Source organism: Hemitrygon akajei, chromosome 4, assembly GCF_048418815.1.
Source record: "Hemitrygon akajei chromosome 4, sHemAka1.3, whole genome shotgun sequence".
Lineage (NCBI taxonomy): Eukaryota > Metazoa > Chordata > Chondrichthyes > Myliobatiformes > Dasyatidae > Hemitrygon > Hemitrygon akajei.
Genome location: NC_133127.1, coordinates 151757879 through 151784092, shown reverse-complemented (window position 1 = coordinate 151784092; position 26214 = coordinate 151757879). Strand labels below are relative to the sequence as shown.

The window sequence follows — 26214 nt, the reverse complement described above, 5'->3', positions numbered from 1 at the left end:
CTATGCCTTCAAGTACAACCTTCCAAAGTGTACCACTTCACACTTTTCTGGATTGAACTCTATCAGTCACATCTCAGCCCAGCTCTGCATCCAATCAATGTCCAATTGTAACCTACAGCAACCTTCTACATAATCCACAACACCACTAATCTGCAAATTTACTAATCCACCCTTCCATTTCCTCATCCAATTTATAAAAGAGCAGGGGTCTCAGAACCGAACGCTGTGGATCACTGCTGCTCTCTGACCTCTGAGCAGAATATGTTCCATCTACTACCGCCATCTGGATTTTACTCAGAATGATTTTAGTGAGGCATTCAACATTTCCACTAATGTGCCTTCATCAATTTGTTTTATCACTTGCTTGAAGAATTTAATCAGGCTCTACAGCATCAACAATCAGGGTTCAATTCCTGCCATTGTCTAAAATGAATCTGTATGTTCTCTCTGTGACTGCTTGTGTTTCCTCTGCGTGCTCCAGATTCCTCCCACAGCCCAAAGGCTTGCGGGTTAAGAAGCTGTGGTCAGGCTATGTTGATGCTGGAAAAATAACAACACTTGTGGGTTGCTGCCAGCATATCCTCGTACTGTGTTGGTCATTGACACAAATGATGCATTTCATTCTACGTTTCGATGCTTTGATGTACACATGACAAATAAAGCCAATCTTTAAGATCGTTTCTTTAATCTTCTGAATATTCAAGGTGGCACCGCGGTCCTAACTGAGTGGCCTGTGTTGTCCTCAATATTTTTGAACTTCTGGAGAGCTGTTGGAGCTGCACTCATCCAGGTGAGTTGGGAATGGTTTCCATGAGAAGATGCAAAGGCTTTTGTGTGACAAGAGGCAAGTCAGTCATAGCACCCCCGTCATTTGGCCTCTGTTTACGGAATCTTTGTGTTCTTCCTCATCACTTGCCTTATGATAAGGCAGGTATTGAGGCCGGACTGATAGGAAGTGATTTATTCAACAATCTGTTATGACAATTGTTATGTCGACATCCTTGATGTCTCTCATCACCATCTGTGAGTGCCCACACTGGGAGTGTTGCGCTGAGGTTTACCCTCATCTTTTTGTTGAAAGACAGTGGTGATATGAAAAAACGATATTCCAAGCATTTTGTATGGAGAAGGGTCCTCTTGGCTTTCCTTAATCCTTCCAGACCTATTGTATCTTGCTACCTCCTTTCCTACTCAGGTGTTCAAATCGCCTAGGAGAATTAGTTTGTCAGTCTTTGGGATGGGACCAGGATTTTTTAGAGTCAAAGTCTTCACGTGCCGTATCCATGTTAGAATAAGTTGAAGATTCACTTCACTGCCATACACGAACAGAGTGGGATTAACCCACCAAACAGTGAAGTCCAATTCATCAAGTTGGTGCTGCCTTCCTGTATTTCCTATTTTAAAGGGTGTGTACGTACCAAAGGCCTTGATCTTAAATTGTTTTTAATTTTAAGATTAGCTTTTTTTTTTTAAACACACATATACATTGAAACATACAGTGGAATGTATTATTTGCATCGAGGATGTGCTGGAAGCAGCCCACTAGTATCACCAAGTTCCTGGTGCCAACACAACATGTTCAAAACTTACTACTCCTAACATTTAGGATGGCAGGGAAGCTGTAAGGCCTTCATCATAACAAGGACTAGGCCTGAAGCCGAGGAGTCACCTGTTTTCAGTGGCCCAGGAGAGAGGTGTTGAAGTCTGTGTGCTCCAACAGAGTACCATAGAACCATAGAACACTACAGCCCTTCAGCCCTCCATGTTGTGCCGACCCATATAATCCTTAAAAAAGTACTAACCCCACACTGCCCCATAACCCTCCTTTTTTTTCATCCATGTGCTTGTCCAAGAGGCTCTTAAATACCCCTAATGTTTTAGCCTCCACCACCATCCCTGGCCAGTCATTCCAGGCACTCACAACTCTCTGTGTAAAAAAACTTACCCCTGATGTCTTCCCTAAACTTCCCTCCCTTAATTTTGTACATATACCCCCCCAGCACTGAGGGGTAGTGTGATGTGGTGTCTGAGCTGCATCCCCCCACCCAGTGTTCACGCAACAGAAGACAAGCCATACCGTGTTTGAATGCAGACTGCTGCAACATTCATGGACTCAGGGTCTTGGACTATACTTTCTTTGTGTGACTGTATTTTACTGACATCTTATTTCTGCTTGCTGCCTTATATGTGCTCTATGACTGTTGGGACAGTGTTTCGCATCTTGGCCTCAGAGTAACGCCGTTTCGTTTGGCTGTATTCATTTGTATTCAGGTGTGGTTGAATGACAATTAAACTTGACTTGAGAACTCGTGTGTCTTTAGAATGTGGGAAGAAACAGGAGCACCCAGAGGAAACCTACATGGTCACTGAAAAAAACATACAAACTACTTACACACAACAGCGGGAATTGAACCCCGATTATATAGTTCTTGTTTCAGAGCACTCTGCTAACCACTATGTTACCATGACAATACAAATATCAAAGGATCTGTACTCCCCAGTTATGAAAGCAGAGTGGAATGCTGATCTATCCGTGTTAGGAAACAGGGTCTTTGGTCCACCGAGTCTATTATGACCATAACTTAAGTCTAGAACATTAAAAAAAAACTTGTCACAGTAATTTGATTACCATCTGGTTCACTCCATCCCATACCTTCACCCATTTTCTTTCCTTCTCACCCTTTTACTCACTGTCTCTTCACACCCTCAATCTCCCCTCTCCTGAATCTTCCCACAGAATAGAATGCAAGAGTTCCAATCAGTGACTGCTCTTGTTATTAAGGCACTGGTTGACTGTGCATTAGGGCAGACTGGTATAACCGAAGCGGGTGTCAGTGAGAGGGTGGCAAATTAAATCTAGAACATTAAAAGTCTCTTCATAGTTATATGACCAGTACTACCTGGTTCACTGTATTCTGCACAATCGACCTAACAACATGTACTCCCAGCTAAACACCTGTCTGTGCCTCAGCCCGTGGCTTCCAGCTATGATCTGCCCACAAGCCTGGCTCCTTTTCCAGCCCTACTGCTCATTGAGTAGTTCCGTCAAAAACAGGAAAAGATGGTCTTTGGCCGGCACACCAATGACAAATGTCCTTTCCCAACATGCCGACAGTACAACCACAATCATCTTCTCCTTACTGACAACCACTTTAGTTATGCCTCTCTGCCCCGATGCACAGTCAACCAATGCGTTAACATCAAGAGCAGACTCTCTCATCAAAACTCCTGAATTCAATTCTTTGTGCTTGAACCAAGCTATAACGCGTGCTGTAGCCAAACTGTCTGGCCAAAGACAAACTGTTGAACAGGTTATTGGAAAGTGCACAGTAGCGTAGTGGTGAGCACAACATTATTACAGCTCCAGCAATCCCCATTCAATCTCACTGCTCTAGGCAAGGGGTTCATATGTCTTCCCCTTCACCAGCTGGGATTCTTCCACTCACATTCTCAAGACCTACTGGTTAGTAGATTAGTTGGCCAGATTGGTGTAATTGGGTGGCTTAATCACGTTGGGCCACAAGTGCTTGTTACCAAATAAAAGAAAAACCAGAAATCAATAGAATTTCAGACTTTAGAGTAATCGAGGGAAATGGGGGGGGGGGGGGGGGGAGTGAATGCTGGAAAATGGCATTCAGGTAAGAAAAACAGATCAGCCCTGGTCTTCAACCTTGAGACAGCCTCGAAGGTTGGCCTGCTCCTGCTCCTGCTCCTACTTTATGTCATTTTGATAGCACTGATGAGTTCATATGGACAGATTGGCCAGATTAGCTGGATTGGATCTGTTCTGCTTTTCAATGACTCCCGCTTGTCAAATACAGAACACCAGCAATGAAGGTGAGGTCGTACATGAATTCTGTGTGGTCATTTCTATCAATGTTGTCATGGGCATTGCATCTGCTGCAGGTAGACTGACAGGGATGACTTTCTCACCGCCTTCTGTAAACACAATCTAACAGCCATGCTTTAAAGGTTCATCAGATCACAGAAGCAGAATCAGGCCATTCAGCCCATCATGTGTGCACTGCCATTCTATCATGGCTAATTTATTACTCTTTCAACCCCATTCTCCTGCCTTTGTCCCATAACCTTTGATAACCCAACTAATCAAGAACTTATCAAGCTCTGCTTTAAATGTACCCAGTGACTTGGCCTGCACAGCCACCTGTGGCAATGGATCCCACAGACACACTACCCTCTGGCTAAATAAATTCCTCTTCATTTCAGTTCTAAATGGACATCCTTCTATTCTGAGACTGGTGCTAGACTCCCCCACTATAAGAAACATCCTTTCTACATCCACTATCTTGGCCTTTCAATATTCAATAGACTTCAGTGAGGTCCCCCCTCATTAAACTCCAGTGAGAACAGGGCCCGAACCATCAAATGCTCACCAGATATTAAGCCTTTCATTTCTGGATCATTCTTGCGAACATTTTTTCTTAGACAAGGGGCTCAAAACTGCTCATAATACTCTAAGTACAGGTTGATCAACACCTTGTAAATCCTCCTCATTACATCCTTGCTTTTATATTCTAGTTGTCCCGAAATGAATGCTAACATTGTATTCACCTTCCCTACCATTGATTCATGTTAACCTTTAAAAAATCCTGTAAAAAACTCCCAAGTCCATTTACACCTCTGATTTCTGAATCTTCTCCATGTGTAGAAAGTAGTCTACACTTTTATTCCTCCTACCAAAGTGCATGACCATACATTTTCTGATATTGTATTTCATCTGCCACTTCTTTGCCCATTCTCCTAACCAGTTTAAGTCCTTCTGCAGATACCCTTCTTCCTCAACACTACCTACTCCTCCACCTATCTTCACATTGTCTGCAAATTTGGCCACAAAGTCATCAATTCCACCATCCAAATTATTAAAATATAATGTGGAAAAAAAGCGGTCACAACACTGACTCCTGTGGAACATACCACTAATCATCAGAAGCCAAGCAGAAGCAGCCCCTTTATTGCCACTCTTTGCTTCCTGCCAGCCAGTTATTCTTTTATCTGTACCAGTATCTTACCTGTATTCACATTTCTTTGACCCACATTACTACCTCTCCAGCATCATTTTCTAACTGTCCGATATCCACTCTTGGCTCTCTTTTACTCTTTATATATCTGAATAAAACTTTGGTATCCTCTTTTATGTTATTAGCCAGCTTACCTCCATATTCTCTCCTCATGGCTTTATAAACTTGTCTTTTAAAAGCTTTCCAATCATTTTTGGTATATTGTATGCCCTCTTTTCCTTTAATGCTGTCTTTGACTTTCCTGGTCGCCATGGCTGTGGCATCCTCCCTTTAGAATATCGGGTAAGATGGCAGTGCGCGCTGATGCAGTGGCTCCTCAGGGGCCAACCAAAGGTATTTTTGTCTTTTTTTTTTAAAACACTTCTTTTATGATCGTGTGACAATGCTGGAATTTATGAACTTCAGATACAGCAGGTCTACCCTATCAGTGAGCCACTTGTTGGTGCAGGAGCTGGAGTTGGTGTGCGAAGGTGGCGTGCAGTGTAATGGCGGGTGATTGGCTTAGACATATCCCTTGCAATGGTAAGACCCTGTTGGACACTGATAATGTGAGAACCCACAGGCCCATTTCCCCTGTTTGTTGGTGTGACAGATGGCGAGGGAACTGTGTGGCCTTGGTTATGGCGAGGACTAGGCCTCCACTGTGGCTTGCCTGCTGCTGTAGTCCAAGAGAGCAGACATCAGAGGTGGTGTGGTTCACCGTCCATGCTTGGTTCAGGGCTGGCATCTCCCATCAGAGCCGCCCTCCATTGTTTGATCAGTGGAAAGGCGAGCTGGATTACGTGCATGTGTGCGCGCATTCGTTGATTTGAGTTCAGCTGGGAAGTGCACTAACACTTTGCGGGACATGTCACTCAAAGACTGGGGCTCTAGATATATTTTTCATGTGACTGTACGTTTGCTTGCTACCTTAAATGTGCTGTGTTGTGCCATGTCCTGTGTATATTTCCACAAGCAATGCTGTTTCATTCAGCTGTATTCATGTCTGGCTGGCTGATAATTAAACCTGAAGAACTTCTTTGGGATGTATCCATCCTACACCTTCCAAATTGCTTCCAGAAACTCCAGCCATTGATGTTCTGCCATTATTCCTGCATGTGTCCCCTTCCAATCAACTTTGGCCATGCCTCTAATTCCCTTTGGACTACTCCAACACTTATACATCTGGTTTTAGCTTCTCCCTCTCAAATTGCCGGGTGAATTCTATCATATTATGATTACTACCTCCTGAGGGTTCCTTTACCTTAAGCTCCCTAATCAAATCTGGTTTATTACACAACACACAATTCAGAGTTGCCTTTTCCCTAGTACGCTCAACTAAAAGCTGCTCTAAAAATTCACCTAGTAGGAATTCTTCAGATTCCCTCTCTTGGGATGTAGTACTGACCTGATTTCCACATTCTGCCTGCATACTGGAATCCTCCTTGACCCATATTCCCTCTAAGGAGTGCACATACATGTGCACACATCTTTTGCTACTAGTGCACAAAAGAAATAAAACTGTATACAACAGGTTGTTACCCAGTATCTCATTGGCATGTTAAGTATATTTCACGATTGCACACAATCACATATCCTTTTCTGGTTTCTGATGTGGACAGTGTTGACAACATGGAGTTTGTGATGATTTGTCTGCAGATTTTAGAACTGGCTTATTTACACTGTTTTTTATTGAAGAAATTATTGATTCACTATGTCAAGTTCCAAAGAAACAAAGGGCGTGAGGTGCAAAAGAACGGCTGGTTCATTTATAGCGAATGGTTTAATGAAACAGTAGAAACTGCTACACTGAAAGTTCATGCGATCAGGAACGTGCAGCTATGAGGAATATTTGTGTACAACAGAGAAACTGATACTACCTGTGTGTATTGTCTTGATGCAAAAGTTGTTGGAGAATTTGCAAGTGGGAAGAAGTGGTGATATTTGGAAAATTGACTTGAAAGCGTCATTTAGAGTTGCTATTCTTAATTCAAGCAAGTTAAATTTTGAAAACGTATTAGAAATTGGAGATAAGGAGGGCAGATATATTTTCGTAAGGGGGAATATAGATGGAAATCCAGTTACTCTATTGAATATATATGCACCTCCGGAAAGTGATATTGGTTTCTTTCAGAAAATTACTGATATTATGGTAACAGAAACAGAAGGTCTCCTGATATGTGGGGGAGACTTAAATTTACAATTACAACCAATGTTGGACTCTTCCAATAGAAAAACCTATGAAACAAAATCCTTACATAAGAAAGTTAATACACTTTTTGAGGATGTTGGTTTAATTGATATATGGAGGGACCTTTTCCCTGACAGAAGGGATTACACTCATTATTCTGCTCCCCATTCTGTATATACAAGAATAGACTATTTCATAACATTTGGAAAAGACAAAGACAAAATAAACACCTGTGGAATTGGGACAATAGATGTAAGTGACTATGCACCTATATATTTATCTGTTGATTTTGACCTACAACCAAAGAATACTATTTGGAAACTAAATTCAAGTCTACTCAATGATCCGTACTTTAAGGAACAAATTAAAAAAGAAATTGGTCTCTACTTAGAATTTAATGATAATGGAGAGGTTTCACCTCCCATTTTATGGGATACTCTGAAGGTGGTCTTAAGAGGGAAAATTACAGCGATATCTTCATATAAGAAAAAAATAAGGAATAAAACATTAGAGGAATTACAAAATAGGCTGAAGGAACTAGAGAAAAAACACAAATTGAATTTGGCACAGGATACATTAGAGGAAATTTAAAAATTAGGAATGAAATTAATAGTTTGGCTACACAAGAATCAAGAAAAATTTAATGTTTCTGAAACAGAGACATTATGAAAGTGGATCTAAGTCTATGAAAATACTGGCGTGGAAACTGAAAAAAAAGGTAGCAGAAAATACAATTCATAGAATTAGGGATCTAAGAACAAAATGATAAAAAATAAGCTAAGTGAAATTCAAGAAGCTTTTGAAGTGTCTTACAAAACTCTATATTCCAAAGTTCCAGGGGGAAGCATAACGCAAATTGACACCTTCCTGAATTCTCTAGTTACCCACTTTAAGCAAAAACAAAATAGAATGATGACTGCTGACATAACTGAAGTTGAATTAAAAGCTGCATTTAGTAGGCTTAAATTGAGCAAGTCACCAGGATCAGATGGGTATACAGCAGAGTGGTACAAATAATTTAAAAATGAGTTAATTCCTATTTTACTTCCCACACTGAACTGGGCTCTAAAAAAAGCACAAATGCCACCCAGTTAGAAGGAAGCAATAATCTCAGCTATACTAAGAGAAGACAAGGATAAAATGGAATGCGGGTCATTTAGACCAATATCCGTTCTTAATGTAGATTATAGATTATTTACCTCCATCATGGCCAAATGATTAGAGGAGTTTCTACCCATACTGATATGGAACCATCAGACAGGTTTTATACGACAATGCCAGACTCAAGACAATATATGAAGGACACTTCACATTATGGATCATGTACAAAAAAATAAAATCAAAGCAATAGTGATAAGCATGGACGCTGAAAAGGCATTTGATTCGGTTAATTGGAATTTTCTTTACAGAGTTTTACATATATTTGGTTTCCAAGACACAATTATTAAAATTATACAGACACTATATGACAACCTTACTGCTACGATTAAAATCAATGGATATTTATCAAATAGTCTTACCCTAGAAAGGGGCATGAGTCAGGGTTGTGCACGGTCACCACTACTCTTTGCATTATATCTGGAACCATTAGCTCAATACATCAGACAAAATGATATCAGGAGAATTACTATTAAAGGGACAGAGCATAAATTGGCTTGTTACGTGGATGACATTTTGATCTATCTAGGGCAAACAACATACTCTTTACCCAAATTGATGCAATCCTTTGAACAATATGGACAATTATCAGGATACACGATCAACATAGATAAAACACAATTACTTTCATGTAACTATAGTCCACCAAGAGAAATTGAAAGTAGATATCCCTGGGCATGGCAAACAGAGTCTTTCAAATATTTGGGCATCATTATGTCAAAAGATTTGGCAAAATTATCAGAATGTAATTAACAGCCTTTATATAAAAAAATTAAGGAAGATATGGCAAGGTGGAACATGATTCCTTTTTTCAGTCTCAGTTCAAGGATTGAGTCTATTAAAATGAATATACTGCCCAGACTGTTATAATCTCTTTCAGACCCTACCAATAGAGATTAATCAAAATCAATTCAATGAATGGAACAAGATGTTATCAAGGTATATTTGGCATGGTAAAAGGCCTAGAGTTCATCTCAAAACTTTGCAATTAGCAAAGGAAAAGGGGGGATGAGGCTTGCCTTCTCTAAGAGATTATTATTTTGCAGCACAGTTGAGAGCTATGATATATTGGTGCAACCCATCATATGACGCTCAATGGAAAAACATTGAGGAGCAGGTACTTCCCATCCCCATACAAGCAATTTTGGCTGATAACAACCTGCAAAGGTACATAAATACTATTGATAACCCATGGGTGAAATTGACTCTTAATATGGAAAACTACTATAAAATATAATCTAGAGGAGGATATTGCATTTCTTAAATGGTGTGCATATGACTCGGATTTTACACCAAATAAACTGGATGCTAGATTTAAGGACTGGACAGCTAAGGGAATAACAGTTCTTTGCAACATAATGAAAGAAGGAACACTGTTCAGTTTTGAAATGCTTAAAGAGAAACACTTATTAGAAAAACAAGATTTTTAAATCGGTATTTACAGATGCGACAATATGTTAATAGGACGCTTAAAAATGTAACCAAGGCAAGTACATGCTTGATAGAGCTCTTTAGAAAAGCATGTAATTCAGATAACAGTAGTAGAATCATTTCAAGCATGTATAAGGGTTTGTCAAATCTTAAAACACATTTCGACTTCATACATTAAAACAAAATGGGAGAAGGAAGGAGGGATAATTATATCTGAGGTAGAATGGACAATAATATGGAGGTATCAATGGAAGTGTACCAGTTTACAGAAATGGAGGGAGTTTGGATGGAAAAACTTGATAAGATATTTTATTACACCCTCTCAGAAATCCCATTATGATAGTAACCTCCCTGTTTGCTGGAGAAATTGTGGAAATCAAATTGCAAATCATTATCATATTTTTTGTGACTGCCCTGTTATCAAAGACCATTGGAGGGGGATACACAATGCCCTACAAGACAACTTTAAATGTGAAATACCCTTAGAGAGTAAGACCATATATTTTGGGTATACCTCAAGAACGGTTGAAAAGAGATAAATATTTAATGAATATACTGTTGGTGGCTGGTAAAAAGACACTTACTAGGAAATAGTTATCACAGGAGAACCCAACTTTAAGTGCATGGATGGAAATTGCGATGGACATTTACAAAATGGAGAAGATAACAGCATCTGTTAATCATAAACTGGAAAAATTTGATTCATACTGGGAAAATGGTTTAACTACATAATGCCTCATAGGCCTGATTTTATTCTCACAAATCAATAAATCTGTTGTAAAAAAAAAATCACTCCCTACTTGTACATAGTTCTTTCCTTTTGCTTGTTTTTTCTTTCCACTCTTTTCTATAAGTGTATACCCCAGATAAATACTTTGTGGAGATTTGTGACATATATGATTATATGATATATATGTACAATGTCTGAAATACATCTTATAGAAATGTTTGTTTGATGAACTTCATTAAAAAAAATACAAAAAAAAAGAATGTGTCATTTAGCAAGCAAATCACATTTGGACGGTCTGCAAAAGCTCTGGTGAGAAAATCCTTTATTACCTGCTACAGGCCTGCTACGTACATTTGGTGGGAGGACAGATGAATGAGATCATAAAAACAAGAGCAAACCGATCAAACCCAGAGGAGATCAAAGTTCTTATTGACAGTGTTTTGCTAGCTGTTAAAATGAATACCTCTATTCAATGTGCACGTTGTTGTTACTGGAAAAACAATAGTGCAGCAGAAGATTTTTGAGCACACTGGTCAGTAAAAAAATTAGAGGGAATGTTGCCCACGACTATCGTATTATTGCACTTTTAACATGACTTTTCTATCCCGTTGTAATTTGTACCCCACATCCTGGCTAATGTTCGGGGTCCTGTATACAACCCCCTTTGAGGTATTTTTACCCTTGCCATTTCTTAACTCCACCCACAAGGATTCTACATCTTCTGATCCTATGTCACCTTTTTCTAGGAAGGATTTGATTTCACTTTTTACCAATGGAGGCACTCCATCCCCTCTGCCAACCAGCCTGTCCTTTCGATACAATGTATATCGTTGGATGTTAAGCTCCAAAATATGATCTTTCAGCTGCAACTCAGTGACGTTATACCTGCCAGTCTCTAATTGTGCTAAGAGATCATCTGCATTATTCTGTATGCATTCAAGTATAACACCTCCAGTTCAGGTTTTCATCACCCTGTTCGATTTTGCCTCTATGTCACACTTCAGCTTACCCACTGACTGCAGTTATGCCTATAATCTTCCTTTTCTTCCACACGGAATCTACTTGCATACCAACAGCCCCATCCTCAACCCTATCACTTCGGTTCCCATCCCCCTCCAATTCCTGCTGGGCTTACCTTAAAACAATTACCATCTCCGCAGAATATTTCGAGTAGAATATTAATGAGTAGTGCGACACAAATAATGAATTCAAGAGCATTGATCATCAGCAGGGTGGAGAATCACACTTTACAGCTCCATGCACTTGTTCCATAGGCTGCAATCATTCAGGTAATCAGCTCTGTTGATAGGATGTGATGGAGAATGAAAATCCCCACATTGCTTGCTACTTTCAGTGCTTCTTCCAAGTATTGTTCAACATGACAGGTCACTGTTTCATCAGCTTTTAGGCAGTAATCAGCAGGCGGTTTCCTTGCCCATGTTTGACCCGTAGCCCTGAAACTCTGAGGTCTGGAGTCTAACCAATCCCATGAGTATTTTCTCCCACCTGTACACCATTGGTGCCCCCTCTCATGGGTCTGTGTGGCCACTGGGATATGATGTACCCATGGTTTTTGATGGAGAAATCTTTTCTGGCCTGTTGCCTGTAATGAATGACGTCACAGTTACAAAAATATCAGATTGTTGTCTGACTGGCCTTGTAGGATAGCTCTCTCAAATTAGACTCTAGCTATTAATGAAAAGGGCTTTAGCAGACTCAAGTTTATTATCACAGACATGCAGTATGTTGCGATTTTTTTTATTTGCAGCAACAGTAGTATAAACTAGAGGATGGTGGTGCATTCAGATGCAGCAGCCTGTCAGGGGACAACCAAAAGTATTTTTGTCTTTTCCAAACATCCTTTAAAAAAAAAATGATCACGAGATATGCTGAACTTCAGGTCTGTCCCATCGGCAAGCTGCTTGCTGGCAGAGGAACTGGATTTGGAGTGGACCATGTTACTGTCTACCACATGAAGGCATTGTAATCAATGCGTGAGTGAGCGTCTTGGATGTTTCTCGTGATTGCAAGGCCTTGTTGGACATTGATAATGTACAATTCCGCAAGTTCGCGGGGGGGCTGCGTGGCCTCGGCTGCTGCGAGTAGACCTCAAGCTGCAAACTTGCCCGTTGCAGCAGTCCGGGAGAGGATATGCTAGAGGTGGTGTAACTCCACTCCATGCTGGGTTGGGGGCTGACCCCTCCCACTGGTGTCGCCCTCTAGTGCTCCAGCTTGTCACTCGAACAGTGGAATGACAAGCTGGATTGCGTACGTATGCAAGTTTGTTTACCAACTGTTGAGAACAGTTTGTTCTTGCTGATAACATTTTACAACACGTCACTCAAGGACTTGAGAGCATCCTGACTGGCAGGATCACTGCCTGGTACGGGAACTGCACCAACCTTGATCGTTCAGCACTGCAGAGAGTGGTATGGACAGCCCAGCGCACCTGTGGGTGTGAACTTCCCTCCATTGAGGACACTTACAGCAGCAGGTGCAGAAAGAACACCTGTAAGATCATCGGGGACACCAGTCACCCCAACCATCAACTGTTTCAGCTGTTTCTGTCTGGCAAACTGTACCACAGTATTAAAGCCAGGACCAACAGGTTACAGAACAGCTTCTTTTTACAAGCCATTATACAAGTTCACAAGTTCGTACATTGTGACAGAGTCATAATGCGAAGATCTTTACTCTCTCGCATTGTGGGATGGATGTAAGATTTAAATAAATTAAAACATTATATATTTCTGTGTGACTGCATCTTTACTTGCTATCTTATATACGTGCTTTGTGCTGAGTATGAATGTTGGTATTATGTTTAGCACCCTGGCCCCAGAGGAATGCTGTTTCATTAGGCTGTATTCGCGGGTATCCATAAAAGGTTAAATGATAATTGAACTTGAAAAACACTACAACTAACAATAAGAATATGTATTTTTAAAAATAACCTTTACAAAGCTTGTTTGCCTGGGAACAAATTTGCTGTGTAATTTTGATGCCTAATTCAATGCTAGCTGCATTGTCCAGTTTGAATCTTTTCCTGTCTTAATGTAATGTTGATACAACTGAATGGCTTGTTGTGCCATTGCTGGTTAACTGCTCACTACCATAGCGTAGTTTCATGTCTGGAGTGGCATATAGATCAGGATATGGTGAACCAAATAGTGATGGTCATATCACTAAGGCCAACTTATTTTTCATGTTCTAGATTTAAGTTATGGAATTTTAATCTATAAACTTGAACACCTTTCTGGATAGTCCATTCAGGCGTGGGGTTTACTCATTTGGTAAAAAAGGACAAATTCTTTTTGGAAAAATTTGCTTCTTCAGAATTTTTTTTTGGTTATGATAGATCAATTTAAGTGAACACAAGTACAATTTCAGATTACTTGAATCATGTAGGAATTTGAGAAACAAAAAATTAACTTTTATTGCACATAATGTGTTTAATTGGATAAGGGTGCCAATGCTTTACAGTAGTCCAACTAATCTAAAATTGTTTTGTTGATGCTTTTAGTTTGTACTCTGTGTCTGAGGCTTCTCACTTAAATGTTCAACAATAATCATAGAAACATAGAAAACCTACAGCACAACACAGGCCTTTCGGCCCACAAAGCTGTGCCGAACATGTCCTTACCTTAGAAATTACCTAGGGTTACCCATAGCCCTCTATTTTTCTGAGCTCCATATACCTGTCCAGGAGTGTCTTCAAAGACCCCATCATATCCCCCTCCACCAATGTTGCTGGCATCCCATTCCATGCATTCACCACTGCGTAAAATACTTACCCCGACATCCCCTCTGTACCTGCTTCCAAGCACCTTAAAACTGTGCCCTCTCATGTTAGCCATTTCGGCCCTGGGAAAAAGCCTCTGACTATCCACATGATCAATGCCTTTCATCATCTTCTACACCTCAATCAGGTCACCTCTCATCCTCTGTTGCTCCAAGGAAAAAAGGCCGAGTTCACTCAACCTATTCTCATAAGCCATGTTCCCCAATCCAGGCAGCATCCTTGTAAATCTCCTCTGCACCCTTTCTAGGTTTCCACATCTTCCTGTAGTGAGGTGACCAGAACTGAGCACAGTACTCCAAGTGGGGTCTGACCAGGGTCCTATATAGCTGCAACATTACCTCTCAGCTCCTAAACTCAATCCCACGATTGATGAAGGCCAATGCACCGTATGCTTTCTTAACCACAGCGTCAACCTGCAACAGCTGCTTTGAGTGTCCTATGGACTCAGACCCCAAGATCCCTCTGATCCTCCACACTGCCAGAAGTCTTACCATTAATACCATATTCTGCCATCATATTTGACCTACCAAAATGAACCACCTCACACTTATCTGGGTCGAACTCCATCTGCCACTTCTCAGCTGTTTTGCATCCTATCAATGTCCCACTGTAACCTCTGACAGCCCTCCACACTATCCACAACACCCCCAACCTTCGTGTCATCAGCAAATGTACTAATCCATCCTTCCACTTCCTCATCCAGATCAATTCTAAAAATCACAAACAGTAGGGGTCCCAGAACAGATCCCTGAGGTACACCACTGGTCACCGACTTCCATGCAGAATATGACCCGTCTACAACCACTCTTTGCCTTCTGTAAGCAAGCCAGTTCTGAATCCACAAAGCAATGTCCCCTTGGATCCCATGCCTCCTTACTTTCTCAATAAGCCTTGCATGGGGTACCTTCTCAAATGCCTTGCTGAAATCCATATATACTACATCTACTGCTCTACCTTCATTTATATGTTTAGTCACATCCTCAAAAAATTCAATCAGGCTCGTAAGGCTCGACCTGCCTTTGACAAAGCCATGCTGACTATTCCTAATCAGATTATGCTTCTCCAAATGTTCATAAGTCCTGCCTCTCAAGATCTTCTCCATCAGCTTACCAACCACTGAAATAAGACTCACTGGTCTAAAATTTCCTGGGCTATCTCTACTCCCTTTCTTGAATAAGGGAACAACATCCGCAACCCTCCAATCCTTCAGAACCTCTCCCATCCCCATTGATGATGCAAAGATCATTGCCAGAGGCTCAGCAATCTCCTCCCTCGCCTCCCACAGTAGCCTGGGGTACTTCTCTCCAGTCCAATGACTTATCCAACTTGATGCTTTCCAAAAACTCTTTCTTAATATCTATATGCTCAAGCTTTTCAGTCCACTGTAAGTCATCCCTACAATCACCAAGATCCTTTTCCGTATGAATACTGACGCAAAGTACTCATTAAGTACCTCTGCTATCTCCTCCGGTTCCATACATACTTTTCCATGGTCACACTTGATTGGTCCCATTTTCTCATGTCTTATCCTCTCGCTCTTCCCATATTTGTAGATATGGGGTTTTCCTTAATCCTGTCCACCAAGGCCTTCTCATGGCCCCTTCTGGCTCTCCTAATTTCTTTCTTAAGCTCCTTCCTGCTAGCCTTATAATTTTTTAGATCTCTATCATTACCTAGTTTTTAACCTTTCATAAGCTCTTCTTTTCTTCTTGACTAGGTTTCCAACAGCCTTTGTACACCACTGTTCCTGTACCCTACCATACTTTCCCTGTCTCATTGGAACGTAACTATGCAGAACTCCACACGAATATCCCCTGAGCATTTGCCACATTTCGTCCATACATTTCCTGAGAACATCTGTTCCTAATTTATGCTTCCCAAGTTCCTGTCTGATAGCCTCATATTTCCCCTTACTCCAATTAAATGCTTTCTGAATTTGTTGTTCCTATCCCTCTCCAATGCAATGGTAAAGGTGATAGCATTGTGATCACTATCTCCAAATGTTCTCCCACTGTGAGATCTGACACCTGACCAGGTTCATTTCCCAATACCAGATCAAGTACAGTCTCTCCCCTTGTAGGCTTACCTACATATTGAGTGAAGAAACCTCCTCTATGTCCCTGTTGCTATTGGGTGGTCTATAAAAACACCTAGTAGGGGTATTGACCCCTTCCTGTTTTTGACTTCCACCCACAGAGACTCTGTAGACAATCCCTCCATGACTTCCTCCTTTTCTGCAGCCATGACACTATCTCTGATCAACAGTGCCACGCCCCCACCTCTTTTGCCTCCCTCTCTGTCCTTTCTGAAAAATCTAAACCCTGGCACTCTAAGTAACCTTTCCTGCCCCTGAGCCATCCAAATCTCTGTAATGGCTGTAACATCAGAGCTCCAAGTACTCCAAAAATCAGCCAGCATTCGCCCCATATCCTGGCTTCCTGGCCTCCATGCCACACTCTTTGGTTGCATCCTCGTGGAAGGTCCTCAGAGAAAGCAAAGTGCCAGATTGGCTGATCAGCCTGAAATCATCTTGCCAGCAGAGCCCTGAATATTGCCAAACTTCAGCCACTATCACAGGGATTTACCACTTCACTACCCTCTTTCTGTACATTTCATGGATTCATCCCTTAAATCAATTCTCTCAACTAACAAACATAATATGATTATCCTTACATAGTTTGAAATAATTGATTATATTAGAACATATTCTCTGCAATAACTCAAAGAATTCTATTTCTCAGTCTTTCTTTGCAATTTAGTTTCTCTGTGCCAGTCAATGTTGTAATTTCACCTCTAAAGCCTCACTCTCCTTCAGAAATCACAGAGCTCAATACAATATACGGTATTTTGAATTGTTATTATCCTTTATCTTGGCTCTTACCTTTCATATGTAGGATTCTGTTAAAACCTAGAATTTTGTTAACTTTAATTGCATCCTTACTGAAGGCCAGTTACACTCTCCATTCAACAGTGCAATCTTACAAAGCACTTTATTGATTGCTGGTTGTGTTAAATCTGGAGAAATCAAAAAGCTAATAGGGAGAAAATACATTTTCAGGAAAAATCTAAAATACCATAACTGACTAAACAATGATGGAAGCTTCCAGAGATCATGGCATATATTAAATAAAATTAAATTTGCATTTATAAACAATATAGTTGATCTCAAAAATCTAAAACATAATGCAGCCAATGTTTCAAAGTGTGGCACATGGAAAATGCTACTGCACTTGGAAAAATGGGAGGACTTCAGTGGAAGGTCCGCTGTATTGGCAGAATCACAGATGGAGACTAGAGGGCATACGGGAGTTAGAAAATACCAGCTAGTTGAGTGGTGTTGCACAACAGCCTGGCGCTCAACGTCTGTAAGTCTCAAGAGCTGATTGTGGACTTCAGAAAGGGTAAGATGAGGGAACACAAACCAGTCCTCAGAGGGAGAGAGTTGGCTATTTCAAGTTCCTGGGTGTCAATATCTCTGAGAATCTAACCTGGACCCAACCTATTGATGCAGCTATAAAGGTGGTAAGATTGTGGCTACATTTCATTCAGAATTTGAGGAGATTTGGTTTGAAAAACTTCTACAGATGTACCATGGAGAGCACTCAGACAGGCTGCATCACTGTCTGGTATGGGGGGGGGGGGGGGGCTACTGCGCAAAATCCAAAGAAGCTGCAGAAAGTTGTAAAATTAGCCAGCTGCACCATGGGTACTAGCCTCCATAGTATCCAAGACATCTTCAAGGAGCAGTGCCTCAGAAAGGCAGCATCCATTATTAAGGATTCCCCACCACACAGAACATGCCCTCTTCTCATTTTTACCATCAGGGAGGACGTACAGAAGCCTGAGGTCACACAATGATTCAAGAACAGCTTCTTCCCCTCTGCCACCTGATTTCTAAACGGACAATGAACCCATGAACACTACCTCACTTATTTCCTGTTTTTGCACTATTTTTAATTTAATTATTTAATATACATGAATATCTGACTGTAATTCAATTACTTTTTTTTATATTTATTATATATTGCATTGTACCGTTGCCGCTATGTTAACAAATTTCACAACATATGTCTGATATTAAGCCTGATTCGTACTTCAGACAAGGACATTACACAAAACTTGTTGCTGGCCGAAGGAATGACTCTTTCTGCCATTACAGTATTCACATCTGTGTCAATCAGTCCACAAATCCAATGCTTACCCTATTCAATGTACTGTACCTCCTGCGAGTTCATCTCCAGTTTCCCAGCGTTTGGAAAATGTGTTGCTTTCGTACAATGCACTGCTTGGGGGAATTCAAGCTCAGTTCCAAGCTGTGCAAATCTTATCCCTGGGGTTTTGCTTGACCCCAGAACAGTAGCTAGTGTGAAGCTGGATTTAAAATGTTCTTAGGTCATTAATTGGACCAGCAAGGATGTCCGTTGAGCGGTGCAATGTGGCAAGGCAACAACTCTTTCAGTGGTTAATTGGCAATAAAAATGCAATTGGCATCTGAATGTCAGGAAGCAAAAGCTCAGCAAAGCAGAGCTGCAAGTATAATTTCTTCCAGACAGTCCCACGTTATCCCAGGCAGCTGATTATCTCAGTTTGGTACTTTAAATACTAATTGAACTTGAGCCTACGTAAAATGTTTTGCATCAGATACATCAAGCTAATTTATAATTATTGCCCATTTTCCAACAAGCCAAATACTACCTCACTGGGCACACCCTCTACAAAGCCTGGCAATTGTGTTATTGCTTTTGCTTCAGTCCCTCAGTGATGACAAGAATATGGTCACAGAATCGTAAGTGACTAAGCTGACTGAAAAAAGTAAAATCATTTGTCAGCTTGTTCCAATAGAAAGGTTGTTCTACTACAGACGCACACCCCAGTAATTCAGCTGTGTTAAATTGAGATCAAGGTATCTGAAGATATAAGGCAATGTCTATAGTAACACCAACTTCTGCGAAACTAGCGCAGCTGTCCATGGTCGCCTTCCATTTCAGCATGGGAAGATGATAAAACATCACTTCAGGTTAACATTCAGAGGCTACTGGGCAACGTGCAGTAGCACCAATGGTGCTCCATTATCAATTTGATGTCAGTTGTGAAAGATTTGGGCTGTAAGCAACACAGATACAGGGGTGAGGCCAGTTTCGTCAAGTCTTACCCAGACAGCAATCGGATAATTAGAGCCCAGGAGACCATGTTTAGTAAAACTGGCCGAACACAGGCAATTCTCCTTAACCTGAAGAGGGAGGGGATTAGAGAGTGAGCTGTGAAGCAGTTAGTGTTGGAGAGGAGATTGAGAGCGTGGAAGATGGCTGGGTTGAGCAGCGATGTGCTGAAGACAAGGCAGCAATTTACAGTCTTGGGGGGGGAGAGAGAGAATTATAGGAAAAAAGGAAATATATTTTGCTTGGAGGGATAAGATCATGTGGGGTTTGAAGGAGAGTCATCATTTGGGGTGGTAGAGCCAGTTGGACAGATGGTTGTGAAGGATGGGGGTTTGGGTCGGTGGGGCAGGTGAAGGACAGACAGAGGACACTGGCAAAGAGGAGAGCCGACAGTGATCACTAACTCTTCTCGCAGCTGCCTGTGGGAGATCTGACACTTGATCTAACGCTGAAACTGGCCGCACCCCAGTGTACCCACCCTGGCCCAGTGCTGTTCTCACAGCCCAAATCTTCCACAAATGATTTCAACTTGAGCAAACACCTTTGGTATAACTGTACATTGCCCAGAAGCATCTGGGAGTTTGTGCAATAAATACACAGGACACCTGTAGCTAACTTATGGAAATACACACACAGTGAAGTAGCTGATTATGCTTTAACAAAATCCACAATGGCACAGTGCTGTGTGTCAGAGGGAGTAGGTCACTGGGACTGAAACTAAACGTCGGGGAGATATGATGGCAAAGTGTCAAGAGGTTGCTCAGTACCCTGGCTCAACGACAATCGGACACGGCTCAAGTGAAGTTATAATTGTGGTGAAGCCAGGGCTGCCTATTTGCTGCCAATGGAGAGAGGTTTTACCTCCATTCCTACTAACAATGCCACCTTTCAAAATCTTGCCAAGGCAATTACATTCTTTTTCTTTTAGTTCAAGTGTGAGCTTTCACAGCAGAGTTACAGCTGCCCTAGACACATCACAACACCAAGTATCAGTGTATCCCATGAGCTCCAGCACACATCTACTTCCCCTGGCTATCACAACCCGGACTGGCTGATTAAATATTACATTACATGCATGTGTACCTGATAGTACACTGATTACTATATTTCCTAATGTTTGATAGGAGCCCCTCACCTCTTGCAGTCCTGGGCTCCTGAGCTAATTGTTTGTTTGTTACATGTCGAGTACTCTATCTAAACTCCAAAATCCGAAAACCTCCGAGATCTTTTTGAGCGCTGACGTGACGTCACAATTGGAAAATTCCACAGACGATTTGCAGGACTCCACACACCAGACAGTTCTGAGGAATGACCTCTGAACAGAAGTTAATGAAAAATAGAAAAACACTGCATAAGGGGGAAATTAAGATCTTGATCGTGTATCGAGAGAATGGATTCATCAGTGATGGAGTGAACATATGCCGCAACGGTGTACCGATCATGAAACAAGCAAAGATCCATCACAACAGACTGAAAATTGAAGGTAATTGTGAACATTCAGCAGGCTGGTTGCAGAAATTTGAGAAGAGGCATGGCATTAAATTTTAAAAGATTTTAAACTGAAGGAGACTGCTAATCATGAGGCAGCAGAGAAATTCATTGATAAGTTTGCAAAAATGTTGCAGATGAAAATCTAACACCAGAACAAGTTCACAATGCTGACTGTCTTTATACCTTCCCTAAAACCTAAAAAAGTGAAATACAAATGCACTGTACTATAACCATCTAATCAAAACATGGCATCGCAGGTGGAGACTGAAAGCCTGCCGTTGTTTGTTCACAGCTGATTCAGGTATTCATTCTCCGATGCTGCCGAGCTGCTTTTGTTACCCTGGGACACATTCTATTTCCATTATATTAATGGCATGTTATCATTTTTACTGTTGAATACATACATGAGATGAACACGTGAGAGACAAAGACTGCTTACCAGTAGCACATAAATTCAGAGTCAGAAATGATGGCGATTCCCAAGCTATCTCATTATATATTCCAAAATCTGAAAAAAAATTCTAAATCCGAAATACTTCCTGCACCAAGTATTTCAGATAAGGAGTACTCAGTCTATATTATCAAAATTAGCTGGGTCAGTACAGTTCAGAAATTTTGTAATAAATGTTGAAGAGAGGACATGTTATCTCTCTCAGATCAATGGGAACCAATCTAATTACCTTGTCCACTCCTGTGAATGCAATGTTTGGCTACCTGAAGACCCAAAGCATGAAAAAAACATTCTCTCTCTACTACATTTCACAAAGTCACCACAAAATCAGAGCCATTTCACTTCCTTAGCTGGGCTATTTTTGGAGATGTTCCAGAATTCAATTAAAGCATTATCCCTGTTAAGATTTTAATTCACTCTCACCTTGAACTATTCCTAACTTTGCAAACTTGATTGCTTTCACAGCTTCTTTAAACAGTACATTGCAGGAATGCAATTCAAATAGTTTTAGATGAGCATTTTTAGGACCTCGACTCAAAAAACACAAAAAACAACAAAAAATACTACATCCTGAATAAGTGAAAAATACAAATGGCTCCTTCTCATGTGTAAACAACTTCATATCAGTATTGGAGAATGAGCAAAAGGATTCTGTCTCACATCCTGACCAACATATATCTCTCAAAGAACTCCACAAAACCTCAACCCTGCTTGCAGGAATTTGGTTCACAGAAATCAAGGCTTCACATTAAAACAGTGAAAAAGTATTCATTGGTTTAATTGCCTTTGGGCAGGTTGAAATGATGAAAGGTGATACATGAATAAAAGACTTGTGATTCATTTCAAATGGGGGAAAAAGCAGTGAATTCTGTAACAGGCATTAGTCCACTCCACCAAGTTACCAATCAGGCAGTAAATACATCTATCCCTTCATCTGTCCGAGGTGAATATTTAAGACCAAAAACAAATCATAACAGCTATGCTTACTAAATACATCCGATGTTGTATTAGATACACAAAGATAGGTCATTGTTAGAAGCTTAACTTCAATGACGTTAGGCTGCTTTTCTTTCCCAATTACTGGCCTCTTTGAATTAACATAGAACACTACAGGCCAAATCTCCTCACTGCTCTTGAAATGCTACTTTCCAAACCAACTACACTTAGTAAGAGTCAGGAACGATTGAAAGCCGCAAGTGAATTTCAATTCTGTTTCAGTTGGGATGAACTCTGAATGATGATTTTCATCTATTTGCCAGCCAAAGAAAAGGCTGAAAGTCACAGCACTGGACTCACCACTACGGTCTCACTGCCACCATTTTGATGGAGGCCTTCAAAGGGCTTTCCAGATTCATGCCAGAAAGAGAGAAGGAGTTGCTTAGCCTTTGAAATCTGACAGGATTTCACATCAAAAGGCAGTTTTGATGTGACAGTAGTATTTGTTGTGTGGCCAAATCAGCAGCCCTGTAGACTGCTCCGAAAGAGGAAAGTTTAAATTTTTACCAGCTGATTGGCATCAGATCAGGGAGTGCGGTGCTAACCCCCAATCCCTTCTCTTGGGAATATTCCCCAACTTCCTATTTGCATCCACTGTGACCCACCCTGTATTCCATCTATCTTCAACCCCCGTCCCAGCGGCAAGTGGCTTGAAGTGCATTTTGCCAGCAGAGTGGAAATTGGTCTAAGTCTTCAACTGATTCTGTTGGCTGAGCCTATACAACAACGAATTTACCTGATGGAAATCTTTCATCTTAAAATCGATCCCAAGCTTTGGTACTGTAGATACATCACTGTCAACGAAATTAATTGTTTCAAATGGATAACAGACCACTAATTGATGGTCAATATCGGATGTACACAGAAATTTGAGTGTTCAAGAACAGTTACTACCGCTCAACCATCAGGCTTTTGAATGAAAGAGGATAATTGCACCCCTAACCAATGATCTCACTTTAAGGACTCTTTATCTTGTTATTTCATGCTCTCGTTATTTATAGCTGCATTTCAAGTTTGTTGTCTTCTATGCTCTTCCTCTTTCGTTGATCCTGTTTACAGTTACTATTCTGTAGATTTGCTGAGTCTGCCCGTAGGAAAAATAATCTCAGGGTTGTTTGTGGTGACATGTATGTACCCTGATAATAAATTTTACTTCGAACTTTTAACTCAAAGTTACAGAAGAAGGACTAAAGCCTTCTTAAAATTGAAAGCTAAGTGTTGTGGGAGCCCGTATAGAACAGCAAGCACAGAGGCAATGGTGTAAGGGAAATTAAGATCTGGGTAGCAGAGCATCTGATAAATACTCATGAAAAGCATGAAAAGTGGGAAGATGTGCCCAGGAGTACTGGAACAGTTAAGTCGAGGAGTTATCAAAAAAGTTAACACTGATTTGAATCGCAGAATTCTGATGCTGAAGGTAACAAGACTTATCATTCAGTCTCATCATCACACCAGATAAAATAGATACATAAATCGTGATGCCAATGTTACCACCAAAAAGAGACTGAAATACAGAAATTAGGAGGAATAATTCATTGTCTGGTCAGGTTAATACTTTGTAAGTGAGGGGTCCCATTTAAGCAACAGTGACTTAAGCAGCACACATTTTCCTAGTTGTTTAATTTTCACACTTTACATAGGTGCTTGTTTAGATCAGTTCATCATAGACCATACACAAAGCTTCAGGTCAGAGATGTCAAACTACCATTTCATACTGCAGTCAGAGACATTCCCATTCACACACAACAGTGCTTTGCAGAGAATCCCAAAATCAATTGCAATACCCATGCGCCAACAGTTAAAAATATGCATTAGTTCAAACATCTGGATGCATCAACGATTACTTCAATGTCATAACTGATGGACTGGATGTTGTTTGGAACATAGAACTGGAATTAAAACAGCAATAGCTGGCAACACACAAACACAGAACAAACATGAGATGCGGCCATTTTTGTTTAGGATATGAAGCACCGGTACACCACAAACACATTAACTGTGCTGTTTCCTTTCTTCTGAAAAAAAGACAGGCTATGCCATTAACTGGTGCCAATAATCTGCCTGCCAATTTTCCCATAATCAGAAAATAAGCGCTATTTTATGCCGGTTTATCCTCCTGCTCCAAGGAAAAGGCATCTTCGTTGTTGGCATATGAAAACGATCAACAGTTACTTTTAGAGAACTGAAGAAATATTGGTAAGAAATGCAGACTTTGTTCTCATGATCATCAACAGGAAAGCTACAGATGTGTTACTGCCAGCTCACATCTCAGACTGACTTAAGACCAGCAGGTGGCACTGCCATCATGCAATATGTATTAGCATCAGGCGCACGGACAAATCATTTCACTCATTAAGGAGAATGGCAATTGGTTAGGAAATATTTCTGAAAAAAATAGATTTGCCAACTTAACATTTATAAAAGGAGGAAGTAAAGTAGTTCACAAGAAGCATAAAAGAGGACTAAACTTTACAGAATCCATTCCTGCACAAGAGATGAAACCAGATTTTTAGCCGAAAGCTGAATTATTGCTTGGCAACATTGAATTAGACAGACCACCATTTCATCACCTAGACATTTCTACAGAACCTAAACCACTCAAATAGTTTGGCAATTCTTTATAAGATAAAGATTAGAGAATTGTCGATTTAATATTTATTAACAGCAAATCAAATCTCAAAATTCAAGTCTTGATCCCATTATAAGGCTGACCAATCCCGCTCTTCCCTTAAGCATTTTGACTGGAACGAGCATATTGACTAACCCAAGCAATCTACGAAAATACTGATAATATTGAATAAAAGACCCACTATAAAAGCAAAAGACACACGACTGAGTGGAATTTTATTCGAACTTACCTCGATCAGTGTCGTACAAGAAGACAAATTTAGTCCACTCGTAGTGGTCAAGCAGGCTAAGTAACGCCCCTCTCAAAGATGGCCGCAACTGGAGCACGAACTGGCTCTCACCCTCCGTCGGGAAACTTGGTGTGATCAAAGATATGTGTAGCGCCCCACAGAATGATGTCAGCGTGTGCACAGATCTCTTATCGTACATGCCAAAGATGGCAAACACCCCCCTGGAGTACTGAGAACAGACTGCAAAGAGAATAATAATAAATTACCATTCTAATCACTTTTAAAATTCATATTATCATTTTAGGCCATGTTTAGTGGTAATTATACACATCCAGTAATCCGTTTTCTGAAGACTAGATAGTAATCGGATACATTTACAACTCTATGTTCTAAGTTCAATTTGTTTAGAATTAGTTGCAGACATCTGACAAATGCATTTTATGTATTTGCAAAATTCTTGTTCTTCCACTTTGTGATTTGCTTTCTTTATTAGTAAGGATAAAGAATCACCTGCAACCTGATTTTAAGGTGAAAACATACACTTTATTTCCAAACTAGTCAAAGGAAAATACATCAGTTTTCTCCAACTTTTAACCCTTTCTTGGAAGCTGATGATTATTCTGGTATTCAGTCCCAAAGTGCCAAATCCCAATGGCACCCAGCCTGAGGAACTTCCCACCTTACGCGAGTTCAGCAGAGTATGTGCCAACTGGCTATTCTTAGCATTGCAGATAAACCTTTCAAACCCAAGAGCTACACACCAACTCTTCATCAGCCGGGAGCAATAACTTCACTGACTTAATGGTGTGAGCACCATCGGCACACAGGAGATCTCTCCTGTGCTGCATGGCTGTCAAACTGATCACAACATAAAAATCATAACATTACCATGGAGACAGTTCAGATTAAAATTCACATTTCTTTTGCTATTG

General features: G+C 40.7%; 1 protein-coding gene across 11 annotated transcripts in view; it reads right to left on the bottom strand.

The window, feature by feature from the left end:
• LOC140726788 (glutamate receptor 4) overlaps window positions 1-26214 on the bottom strand; it is a 235744-nt gene that overhangs the window by 185631 nt on the left and 23899 nt on the right. For 10 of the 11 annotated variants that reach the window (XR_012098730.1, XM_073043623.1, XM_073043613.1 and 7 more), the window contains one exon: window positions 25283-25522. The exons of the other annotated variant lie outside the window; for it this stretch is intronic. Coding sequence is in view for 9 of the 10 variants with exons in the window: in XM_073043623.1 (XP_072899724.1) it covers window positions 25283-25522 (240 nt within the window). In the remaining variant the exon portion in view is untranslated. The remainder of the gene's footprint in view (window positions 1-25282; window positions 25523-26214) is intronic. 11 annotated transcript variants of the gene reach the window in all.